The 13,633-nt window shown below is 33.9% G+C and overlaps 1 protein-coding gene across 1 annotated transcript in view; it reads left to right on the top strand.

The window, feature by feature from the left end:
• The first annotated feature begins 8,349 nt into the window (after nt 1-8,349).
• Nucleotides 8,350-13,633, top strand: part of LOC147905262 (uncharacterized) — a 46,995-nt gene continuing 41,711 nt past the window's right edge. Inside the window, exon 1 of the mRNA XM_087378841.1 lies at nt 8,350-8,464. Within this exon, the coding sequence (XP_087234967.1) occupies nt 8,350-8,464 (115 nt within the window). The remainder of the gene's footprint in view (nt 8,465-13,633) is intronic.

The raw sequence follows: 13,633 nt of genomic DNA, 5'->3' as shown, positions 1-13,633 counted from the left end.
ATCACATGGTTCATGGTACATCCTGTAGTCCTTGTCAATTTACCTATTGTTTCTACAGGAGGGGACCACTTTTCTTAATGAGTACAAGAGCATCTACAAGATTTGTTCGTAGCAATGGGCACTCTTTTTCCATGCAACAAATCCCTACTATTAGTGTAAATTGACACTTGTAAGAGAACTAGAGCACATGGCATCACTGGATTATACCCCCACTAAAAGGAAGGCGAGATAATTGCTGCCAGAAATCAAGACTCAGCCGATTATATTTTAATAGATTTTTATTGTGGCAATAGGTGGGTGAACTCTCTCTCATGAAATTCTCTTAGACATCAATATGTTTTGTCCGAGATTGAGGTTGAGCTGAGTGAGTATCATAGTAGAATGTGATTGGTGTCTCATCGCAAGGTAATTTGTTTTTGACAACAGTCTTTTGAGCTATACTGCTTCACATGCTCCTGTGGGGCAAGTGATCTATATTTTGCTTTTGTAGGAGACATAAATTGTTTGTTGTTTGTTGCATAGCCATGAAATCGCTCACTGTCCAAGGAAGAAAGCCCAACTTGCATTGATTTTCTTGTATTCAGATCACCAGCATAGTCACTATCACAGTGTGATTTGGCTTCCTCTATATTCTATTTCAAACTATCACAATAGGATATGTTTATGTAATCTATTTCAAACTGTCTTGTATTCTTGATGTACATTAAGACCTTTTGGGTGGCATTCCAATGTGATTGCTTTGTGCGTTTGACATAGGTTGTGCCAATGAGCTAATGGCATAACATATATTTGGCCTTTTGGTATTAGATATATTAAAGGACCGATGAGTCATAGTTGGCTATTCTTCATCTGATGTCAGTTCCAAATTTTGTTTGAGTCGAGAGTGGTGTAATCTTACATATGAAACTCTTTCAGGAGGTAGTTAACTTACTTGTGAAGGCTCATGAATTTGTTATATGCATTGTTATAAAATTCATTACCAAGACAATAATGCATGAGTCCAAGATTCGTCATGCTAGTAGTCAACATACTTGTGTTGACTCAGGAATGTGTTATCTGCATTGCTCCAAGACAAAAATGCATGAGTCCAAGATTCTTCATGCTAGATTGTACAAGTGAGTCTTGTTTGAGCCTCGTGATGAAGCTTCTTTTTACTATTAGATCATCTATACGTAAAAGTGTGACAATGATATCTTTCTCTTACTTTGTAATAAAGTATAATTTGCATTGGATTTTGTTTGATAAAAGTGAGCAAGTGTGATAACCGTCAATAGGTTGGCTTTTATAGAGTTTGATCTCTGGATGGATGTATGAAGCTCATGTAGCATAATCATTCATTAATTCTTACGTCAGATGTGTAGAAAAATTATCGTAAATATAGGAAAAAAAAGATGACATGGGAGTTCTTTTAATATGTAGGGGTGTACTAAGATACCCATGCTTATGGAGCATTGTGTGCTTAGTTGGTACAATCATGGTGTGTATTGATGATGTGCTATGTGCTAATGTGGCATGGCACTAGGTGCTAATGTGGTATGTAGGTGACAGGGTAGTTGATGTGGTAGCATGACCTAGTGCTTATGTGGTATGTAGCTGACATGGTAGTTGATGTGGTAGCATGACATGCAGAAATTGCTAGTGGTTGGCACGTGTAGGCGAGTGGTAGCTTGAATGGGTTGTACAATACAGGTTAACAACATAGTATGTACATTAGATGCAATGGCACATGTAGCAATTGGTTTAGTTCATGGAAAGTGTGCTAGAGGTGCAAAAGTCAGATGATAGGGTTTGCAAAAACTGGGAAAAAAAAAGACATCAATTTTATTCCCGCTTGTGGCAATTATTATTGGCAGCATGATTTTAGTAATTGGCCAACATTGAATGCAAGGAGGTAGGTAGATGTCAAGCCGTAGAGGAAGTTAATAAGTGAGGAATGATCGCTAAATGGTCGATAGTTGCTATTGGTGAAGGCATTCAGGTGTAGGCATGCAAAGATAGGGAATGGAGTGTCGGGTTACTTCGAAGTGTAAATGCAATAATTACCATAAGCCTTTGTAAAAATTTATGAACTTCAACTTAAAAATGTTTGATGAGCCATTATGACCTAGGCCTATTAAATTTGATGTTGAAGGATAGATTAGAGACAAATACTATTCTTGGAGTGGTTTCTTAGGGGTGTATATAGGTAGGATGTGGGGTGATCTTAATCAAATTGTACATCCAATTATGTGTATATTGATGAATAGGGTGGTTGTCTTAGTCCATGGGATAATATTATAAAATGGAGAAGCTATGATGATGTGGCATGCATCTCTCCACTTGTCCTCATAGGTACATTATCATTTGTATAATTTTTATATAACTATCAATGCATATGAGTCACCCAATCTTGACATAGGGTATTGGCCTTGATTTATGTGAAATAGGGGCTAAGGGTTGTTGCACCCATTTGAAGTTATTCAGCCATGACCCTCACATGGAAGAAGCTCTCCCCCACCTTGGAGATGTGAAAATGGAAGACACATATGAGTCACGTAATCACACAAGATATTGGGCCTTGATTTATGTGGAAATGGAGTCTAAGGGCAATCAATGCCAATTGAATATATTTAGCCATTACACTCACATAGAAGAAGCTCTCCCCTACCTTGTACATGTTGGAGGTCTCCTTATTGAAGTAAGTTGGCTAAGAGGATGCTGTGCAAGCCAAGAAGGACACACATATATGTCTTCTCCCATTATCTTGTCTTGTTATATTTACGCACTAATAGATTTCCCCTTTAGCTCCACCATGAGCTCTCATCTCTTCCCTCATACTTGCTTTCCATCCCCTCCCCCCCTACCACCATGCTCCATCTCTCCCCCCCTTGAGCAATACTCTCACCTTTCAAATCTTCTCATTCTCTTACCTAGACACACTCCTTTTTTATACACTTTGAATTTAATCCATGTGAGTCATGATTCCAAGAAGACTCACAAAAGTCGGCATGGCTATTGTTGCGATGAAAATTACTTTTCAAAAATGGCGTCATATCCTTGGCCTTCTTTTCTTGTAGGGGGACTTGTTTCATTTCATTTAATTACGTACTCTCCCTCATCCTATGTTTTGAATCTATCCCCCATCCCTCCATTCTAATTTATGTCCCCCTCTTTCCCATTCCCTTCCCTCTCATGATTGCTCCTTTTCCCATCGCACACTCTCTTTCTATCTACATCATCCCTATGCATTCTCAATTCCCCCCTTTTCCCCATTGGCAACTACCCCTACTCTCCCAAGACCTCTCATCCCACCACATCCCTCTACACTCTCCCTTTCTTTCCTCCCTATGGGCTATTATGTGCCACTTTCCTCTGCAATGAGTTCTCTCCCACAGCACCCCCTCTGCAAAGAATTTGATTATGCGATAGTAGAGTGCTTCATTCTACATGCAACTAGTTTGGTGCTTGGATATATAGGATTCCCTTGATGATTTGTCTTTGGGAATCCCTTGATGATTGGTCCTATACCCTGTTGATATTTTTCTTGATTATTCCATGAAAGTTTGGGAAATTGAAAACACTAAAAACATCAAAGGGGACATGGGATATGTGTGCAATGTTGTATAAATCCAATAATAGTTATAGGATTTTGACATCAAGATGTCAAATCAATTAGATCTTTTATCAGAGCAATGAATAATCACATGCATATGTACTAAGGATCATTACACAACTTGCAACAATAGAAGGAAATATGAATTCTAAAGAATACAGCAAGTCATACTCAATGGTGCAACAATAAGGAATCTCTAAAGTCTAAAGAAATAGTGCAAGTCATCCTCAATGGACTTGGAAAAAAAAAAAAAGAACGAACCTTAAAGATTAACAATTCAAAAGCAAGTACTAACATTGGAAGAACTAAATAAATCTTATTGGGTGAAGAATTAACGAAATAGGTGATTCTAGGAAAGGTTAAATTACAATCAAGTGAAAAAGCTTTTGGCTTCCAATAAGGGTAGAGGAAGGGGCATATCCACAAAACAACAAAATAGGAATCAAGGAAATTATTAACATCAACATGCAAGAGAATATTATCCAAACAGAGGAAGAAATTCTAATAGAGGAAAGGACATGCAAGTGCAAAAGATTTTGCAACCTCTAATAGAGGTAGAGGAAGGGGCACATCAACAATTCAAAGTAGTGGACATCAAGATCAATATCAACAACAAAATGATATAGAATTATCTCATCATAAACATTCAAAAGAAAATTATCAAAACAGATGAAGTAGGAGAAAATTTCTTTAAAAAATGTGTCAAAATATTCAAAGCAACTACTATCACAAATTTGAATGTTATGAAAGAGGATTACAAAAAATTACAAAAAGAAGCAATATGATTGAGTGATTAAAACAACAACAATAAGGGAGTTTTTTGAGGGACAAAGTCATACTCATCATGAAAATTAAGAAATGGAAACTTATGGTGGACCTAAAAGCGAAAAACATCTATATTTTCATTGAAAATATGGATGAAGAAATGTAGCTAGTTACATAATCAAAAGGTGAATGGAGTTACCATGCCAAGAATGCAAAAGAATGGTGAGGATCAATGGTATGTTGAGAGTTAGAGCATCATTTTATGTGAAAGGCATAAGGAATGGTTTACAAAAATGTAACCATTGGAAGTCTCCAAGATTATGATCTACACAGCCAATATTACACCGAATTGTATTTAAGGAAAAGTAGAGTATCCATGTATAATTGTATAGGACATAAAGGATCTTTTCCAAACAACCCTCATAAAGTTGTTTCATTGTATACCTCTTTGGGAGATTTTTTGATGGTTTGGGTTCATACCATAATGCTGTGAATGTGCTATCCGAGCAACACAAATGCAACCACTTCATTTTTTCTATATAATACCACATCTAAACCCTCTTCAAGAGTGAAATCCTGCATTGGAAATAAAGATCATTTAATTTAGTAATGAAAAAATATATTTTTTAATTTCTTCTAAAATAATTGAAGTGTTTAGGATCTAAACCCTAACCCTAAACACTAAGACTAAAATAATATATTTATTTAATATATATTAATTTAACAAGTATTTAAATATAATATTTATTACAATTAATTAAAATAATTTAATGTTTTAATATATTATGATATATTAAGATCCAAAATATATATTGTAATTAAAAAAAAACTTTCATATAAATTAAGATTTAAATATATTTATTTAGTATCAAATATAGATGTTTATTTTCAAATATATTAAGATTTTAATATATTAGCATATATTAACGTTTAAAACATATGGCATTTGGAACTCTGACACTCTGCAACTGTACATGTTGACCTATAATCTCACACGCGGGGACACACACACACACACACACAAAGAGAGAGAGAGAGAGAGAGAGAGAGAGAGAGAAGGAGAGGGGATTATATAACCTATTATGTATTATTACATATTATATATATATATATGTATATATATATATATAATATACATATTTAAAAATTATATATATGTGTGTGTGCACTCGTGTGCATATGTGTGTGTGTGTGTCTGTGTGCATGTGTATATGTGTGTGCACGCATGCATGAGCATGTGTGTGTGTGTGTGTGTGTGTGAGAGAGCGAGAGAGAGAGAGAGAGAGAGAGAGGGGAGTTAGTAAATGTGGCTTGACACACTATGAGAGAGAGAGTATGAGAGAGAGAGAGAGAGAGAGAGAGAGAGAGAGAGAGAGAGAGAGAGAGAGAGAGAGAGAGGGAGTTAGTAAACGTGGTTTGACATACTATGAGAGAGAGAGTATGAGAGAGAGAGAGAGAGAGAGAGAGAGAGAGAGAGAGAGAGGGGGGGGGGGGGAGGGGGGGTGAGAGAGAGAGACAGAGAGAGAGAGAGGGGGGGGTTGAGAGAGAGAGAGAGAGGGGAGGTGTGTGTGTGTGTGTGTGTGTGTGTGTGAGAGAGAGAGAGAGAGAGAGACCCAGTGGAGCGCATCTCTAACTCATCGTAGTAGACAAGTCCTAGTATTCATCTTTCTTTCCATGAATCATGCAAGGGTGTATTTCTAACCTATGTATGTATCTTTGATGGACATGATGCTTTGCACAAGCCTAACTTTAGTGAGATTAAGGCATGTGCAACGTATCAGACACTTGTGCAAAGGATCAGACACCTGGAATATCATTTACACAAGTTGACATGCATATTTCCTTGCTCACTTGAACCATGGATCTTGCATGAGTATTAAAAGCATAAAACATGCTTCTTGTGTTTTGGATGTGCATGATACTTTGCATAGGCCTCCTTGCAAAGAATCATACCCTTGGAACATCATTTGCATGGTTTGACACACATGTTTCCTTGTTTTCTTTTTGAAACCCTATACCCTAAACGCTAAACCCTAAACCCTAATTTAATGGTATAAAATTAGAAAAAAAAATTAAAGTGTATAAGTATTTAAAAAAAACCCTATCTTTTTTAAATTAAATTGAAAAAAAATCGAATTGTGAAGAATTCTTTTAGTAAACCGCCATTTTGAGCTATCAAATTGAAAAAAAAATCCAAATGTGAAATTATATTTTTTTGAAAAAAAATGCAAAAAAGTTCAAAATTCGTAAACGTTTTTTGAAAAAAGCTCATTTTTGCTAGTAATTTAGAGAAAAAATAAAATATCTAGAAAACCCCCATTTTGAGATATAAAATTGAAAATATCCTTCAAAAGTGAATTTATGTTTTTTGGAAAGTAAAAAAACAAAGTAGAAACGTTTTCTTTAAAACCCTCATTTTTTGCTATTAATTTTTTTTCTCAAATTTAGAAATTTTTAGATGAAGGTGTGGCTAAAAGGAAGGCACACCTTCAAAGAAAGCCTTCTCTAAAACAACATTTTTTGCTATTAATTTATTTTTTTCTCAAATTTAGAAATATGTAGATGAAGGTACTTTCAAAGGAAGCCTTCTCTAAAACAACATATTGCGTACGCCATATGTGAATTAATCATTTTGCTCAGTTTTGTATATTTTCTCTAAATGAGCTACATGTTCAAAAGAAAGAGGAGATGTGACATATGCCATATGTAAATTCATCATTTTGCTCAATTTTGTATTCTTTCTCTAGATGAGCTACATGTTCAAAAAAAAGAGGAGATGTGGCGTACACCATATGTTTCACATTACCTTCATTTTGATTTTGGACTTTTTTCTAGAATCTTACAAGAAGTTGAAAGCCTTCTCACTAGCTTGTACTTGTGAAATATATTCCTAGACCTTTCAAAAAAACTCTTCCCGCCCATCTTTCCCTCTCTTTACACAAAATTTTTAAATTTAAAATTTTTTTCTCTTAAAATGGGCTCCTGAGCATTGAAAGGATCTCAGACCTGAGCACTTTCTTGGATCATAGATGTGAGGGCTTGCAAAATCGTGTAGAGACGTAAATCTTTTCACTCGATCTGAAGATGATCGCACAACGAGCCTAAAAATTTGTCCCCCGGTTGAGTCGTTTGCATGCTAGTGAATCTTTTGCCTGGATTGACGGAAGTAAAAAAGAAATTTCTCGTTCTTGGCGGATCCAATCTCTAGTAGTAATCCAGGTGGCGAAGGCAAGAAGAACCAAAATGTCTGGAGTGCAACATCGTTCTTCTTTTCATCAGCTTTTCTTTCTTCTTCATCAATCGATCAAATCCTCCTCATCCATCGAAGCTCCATCTTCTCCATCTAGCCATTCTGATCTTGTGGCTTCCGGTAGTGGGATTTTTGGGGGCATTGTTGAAGACATCCTCTACAGATTCATAGGGGAGCTTGGTGCACGAGAGATGCAAGAATCATCATGGAAGGAGTCACGCGATGATAAAATGTCATTGCGAGCTGAAGCGAGCTGATTATCACTCATGATTGGAGAAGAAATCAAGCCGGATGGAGATCTCTCCTTGGCTCTCATTCTCTCTCGAGTCTCTGCTCATTCAAATTTCATAGTTGAGTGTGCCACAGCTAGGAAACTTGAGCCAATTTCACTGTTGAGTTGGCCTTCGGCCTTCCTCAAATATCTGTCGTTGGGTTTCTCGCCCTCCTCGTGCTTGCCTCCCTAGTCCACTATCACTATATCCTGCTCTCTTTTGTCTCCCTCCTGCAACCCCTTGCTCTGCTTTCACACGGCAGGCAGGCGGCTCAACCCACCCCGCAAAAGCGCTCTGCCTCCTTTGCAGCCCCTCGCATCACGCCAAGCGTGCGGATACCTCCTCTCTTGCCACGCAATTCAATTTTCTCAATCAATCTCGGTCCCGCGATGTGCAAGTCCTTCCCGCGTAGGAGCCCAATGATATGCTGCGATGGCGAGGATCCCACAGCGAGGGAGGCAAGGGGAACCATGGCTGAGAAGGCTCTTATGGACGCTGCAACGAATCTTGAAGCAAAAATAATGACAAGGAGAGAGTTTGTCAAGGGAATCGCTTCTGACGCTGGCAGCAACGTATTGTCACCAAGTTTGGATTTTACACAAAACGTATTTTCAAGGGAGGGGGGGAGAGATGCGGTTAGGTTAGGGGTTAGGTCACAAGCGAGGTTAGGTTAGCTTACTGGTTACATTAGGTTAGTAGTTTGCTTAGGTTAACCTTGCGTTAGTTTAGTTTAAATTAGATTAATTAGATTCACTATATTAGATTTAGTTTAATTGAGTTTAGTTACGTTAATTAGATTCATTTAGTTAGTTTAATTAGATTAATTAATCTAGTTAATTTAGTTAGAGTTTGTTTAGTTTAGTTAGATTTACTTTAGTTTAGTTATATTAATTTAGTTCGATTTAGTTTAATTTACTTTAATTAGATAAATTACATTGATTTAGTTTAATTAGATTAATTAATTTAAGTTAAATTAATTAATTCAAGTTAATGTATTTAAGTTAATTAACCAATTAATTCTATAATCAATTTAATTAATTAATAAAAAAAAATTAATAAATTATTAGATTAAAAAAAGATTACTTACATATTAAATTAAGATGAGAAAATTTAACCTATTTTAATTAATTTAATCTAATGAAATTAACTTAATATATTTAAATTAAACTATTTTTATCTAATTAAATTAAGTTAATTTATAATAAAATTTAGTTAATCTATTTCAATTAATTAAATTAATCTATTTAATTTAAGTTAATCTAAATTAAATTAATTCAAGGAGATTAATAACTCATTAGATTAAATTAGATTAAGATTACTTACATATTAAATTAAGATGAGTTAATTTAACCTATTTTTATAAATTTAATCTATTAAATTTAATCTATTAAATTAAATTTATTTATTTAAATTAAGTTAAACTAATTGAATTAAATTAAATTAAATTAAGTTTATTTATATTAAATTTAAGTTAATCTATTTAAATTAATTACTTACTATTTTTTAAACTAATCTAATTAAATTATATAAATTTAATCTAATTGAGTTAAATTCAATTAATTTATAATAAAGTTTTAGTTAATCTATTAAAATTAATTAAGCTAATCTATTTAATTTAAGTTAATCTAAATTAAATTAATTCAAGGAGATTAGTAAATTATTAGATTAAAATTTAAAATCTAATTAGATTAAAAAAAGATTACTTACATATTAAATTAAGTTGAGTTAATTTAGCCTATTTTAATTAATTTAATCTATTAAAATTAATCTAATTTAATCTATTGAAATTAACTTAATTTAAATAGATTGAATTTTTATAAATAAATTTAATTTAAATAGATTAAAATCGGTTTAAATGGAATAGATTAAGTTAAACTAATTGAATTAAATTGAACTAATTTAAGTTTATATATAATAAATTTAAGTTAATCTATTTAAATTAATTACTGACTATTTTTAAATTAATCTATTTAAATTAATGGAAAATAGTAAATCAATGAAATGACTCTATTTATGTTGATCTACTTAAATCAATTTATTTAAATTAGTCTATTCAAATTAATTAAATCTATTTAAATTAATCTCTAAGTAATTTAAGTAAATCTATAATTAATTTAAGTGAATCTATTTGAATTAATTAAATTAATATATTTTAAGTTACTCTATTTAAATTCATTAATTACTATTTTTAAACTGATCCATTTTAATTAATTAAATTAATTTATTTAATATAAGATACTCTATTTAAATTAATTAATTACTATTTTGAAATTAATATTTTTAATATAATCTTTCTAAATTAATATATTTAGTTTGAAATTAATATTTTTAATATAATCTTCCTAAATTAATATATTTAAAGTAAGATTAATTAATCGCTTAATCTATTCAAAATTATTAATATATGGTATACTATTGAATTAAATTTATATAAGATATATAGGTCAATTGAATATATACTAAGTAATATAAGCTTGATTAGTTTGATTTAGATTAATTAACTAGCTAGATTAATATTAGATTAGCTTGTATGTTTTGATTTAAATTTATATAAGATATATAGGTCAATTGAATATATATTAAACTTATGTTGATTTTTAAAAATCATTAAAAAAAAAATCTTTTAGGAAAATGTTTTGGAGAATTTTTTATTAAAAAATCAAAATTTTGGGAAATTTTTGAAAATTGGAAATTTCGAAAAAATTTGCATTTTTGAGTTGAATAGATATCAAATCAAATCATATATATATATATATCAAAAAGTTCTCTCCGCTACATGCATTTTTTGCTTCCACTTGGATTCCCGAGTGACAATATAGGGGGACAAGCCCCACCCTTCATCATAAAGTTGGTCGAAACAAGCAGGCATCCAATTATAATTGAGAATGGCCTACACTTAAACAATGTATTTTTACACCAAGAAGGTGTATATGTACACCATCTCTCCAAGAGAACAAGTCATCTTGATATACTTACGACTTTGGTTCAAAACTATGTGGTGTCGACCAAATTGTAATTATTTGGTTAATCATAGAAGGTACTTTTGTAAGCTTATCTAGTATTTGGTAATTTGACTAAATTTGGGTTTTCAAAGTTTGCTAGAAAAACTGCCAATGGTTACTCTATGTAAGTGGGTGTGTAAAGTTTCAACCAATATTGCAATATTTGATTTGAAGTATATGGAAAAAAAACCATGGGACTATGATATTTAAAAAAATTGGACTTGTATTTAGTCTAGTTTTGGAATTGGACTTTATACAAGTCCAATTTTTTTGAATACAATGTTTGTCTCTTTCTCTCTCTCTCTCTCTCTCTCTCTCTCTCTCTATCTCTCTCTCTCTCTCTCTCTGGCCTACAAATATATATATATATATATATTATTATATATATTGAAGGTTTGTCCATAATTTCATCTTTTTCTCGAACATTTGTAATTGGTTGACTTTCTTCAATCCATATTTTCTTCATGGCACCGCATGATGTCTTGAAAATCGTTCCTACACCTTCATAACCATCCCAAAAACTTTAATTTGTGCTAGCTTTTGTTGTGGCTTTGCCCATAAGTTTGCAATATTGTATCAACCAAATTGCCTCATCTAGCCTTGCGAGACTTCTCCTCTACTTATCTTGATTGCCCCCTTTTGACGCTTATGTGTAGAATGTGGAGCCATACATTCCCAACTTTGACAACACAGGCTGCCAATTGTTCAAGCTCCTATAACACAAATTGTAAAAGCTAAAGCATGCCCAAATAGGAATAGCATAAAAGCTCATAATGTTTTTGTAAAGGCTTTGCCCGAAGATTGAAAGAGTTTAGATAAAGGTTCATAAAGGTCTTTTGCAAGCTTTTCCCGAGCAAAGGAAAAAGAATAAGCAAGAAGGTTTAGATATCACCATGCTTTCCTTGTCGAGAATTCTTCTCACCATCAGCTTGCAAAATGCATTAGTGTTTCCCATCGTCTACTTCAAATTCTTCTCCTAGTTTATCGTCTCACTACCAAGTGCTTAGTAATACACTACACGGAGTTAATTAGTGGATTTCCCCCATGGGAGTCGACTCCGTTCCTCTTACCCAAATGGTTAGAAATTAGGACCATTCCAATACCCAATAGTTAGAAATAGTATGGGTCATCTTCCTCATTTGGCGAGTCATTATTTGTCTCTCCATTGTTTGTCACTCCATCTGAATGTAGCGGGAGAACTTGAACTCGCTCCCATGTCTTCACAGTTGCAATGTTCTCACAATTGTCATGATCCGCTATGATGCACACGCTGCAGAAACTTGAAAGTTTTTATTGTTTTGATCAGGTGGTTGTTTGAAAAGCCCCATATGATGTGCAAACCACGAACTCCTTTAATTTTCTCGCAATCATGTCGGCTTCTCCTTTGTACTTCATCCACTTTCACTTCATGGAACACTCTGCGTACTACACTATTCTTAAGTCTTTGTTTACTATATGTTGAATGTGCGCCTGTGCAGAGGTTGGCTGTAAGCCATGTTACAGCATCATGGGCATCATTGAGCTTTTCTTGGGGCATGTTAATTGGTATTTAAATAGAGCTTGCTTAATAATGGCACCACATCCATCATGTTCACCCTTGCCATGGCTAGACCCAAATAAATTCCACATCATGTCTAGATCGATCAGAGATTTGAAGCTTGAGACAAAGTAGAATCCATGAGTTGATTTAAATTGAGAGGTGAGCTGATTTAAATTGAGAGGAAGCACCATCTGACCACACCCAATGTTGTATATTTTCTGCATGGGGGTTTTACTTTTTCAGCCATTCTTGATGCAATAGAAAAACATGCTGCACAAATAAGGTGTCATGTTCCCTATCATCTGAAATGTAGAAATGGTATGTGCATTACATTGACCTGGACTCCTATGAGTTAGCAAGCATATTGGCATTAGTCATAGAAGGATCAAGCAAATTATTGTACATGATATGCACAAGAATTGTTATCTGCTTGTTGTACCAGTGAGCACTGTATCTCATCTTATTCTTGAAATGAATAATTTTTAGCGAAATCTATGATAGAGACAATAGTGCCATGGGGAAAATTGGCAAGGCACTGCTTATTCTGCTGGTTGGCCGTGAAATTGTGAAGCACATATTTTAGGATGGATTGAACCATGTGACCTATAAGCTCCCTCAACTGAGTGCTCTCATATGATGTTAGCCATCTCTTTTTATCGGCTCCTTCAACATTGACATTTTCAAATCTCCTCCATTTAGAGCAACATGGTTGTCTTCCCTCATTTAAATTGGATAGACATGAAATGTCTTCTTCTTCATCTTCATACTACAATGCTTGCATATGCCACGATTGCATTAGATGCAGTGCCACTCATGGTTTCCCTTTGGACAAACCATTGGCTCCCATAGAGACCTTAAGCTACAAAACCTAGTCTCCCTTGCAACACATGATGAGGATACAAACTGCGCATTCATCAGGGAGACATGGGCATTGATCCCCATGGAGCAATGCTCCAACATGATCAGATCTCAAGTCGTTCATAGCTTTCCAGTGTCTATGTGTGTTTTGCAACAGCAAACATTCTTGTCTTTGAGTTCCATGATGTACCAGGGCTTACAATGTTCAAATCTCCTCTACCCAATTGAAGTGTCAAGATTATGATCCATAAACTTGAGATACAACTCCGTCTGCTGACCCAACATGTGGGAACAATAGTACAATGAGCTGTCTTTTGAATGGAACAACAGTACAATGAGCCCCCTTTTTTCACT

This window comes from Dipteris shenzhenensis, chromosome 1 (assembly GCF_047967505.1).
Source record: "Dipteris shenzhenensis isolate YYH24624 ecotype China chromosome 1, Dip_SZ_1.0, whole genome shotgun sequence".
NCBI lineage: Eukaryota > Viridiplantae > Streptophyta > Polypodiopsida > Gleicheniales > Dipteridaceae > Dipteris > Dipteris shenzhenensis.
Note: the sequence above shows the minus strand (reverse complement) of the source record. Positions and strands in the feature narration are given on the sequence as shown.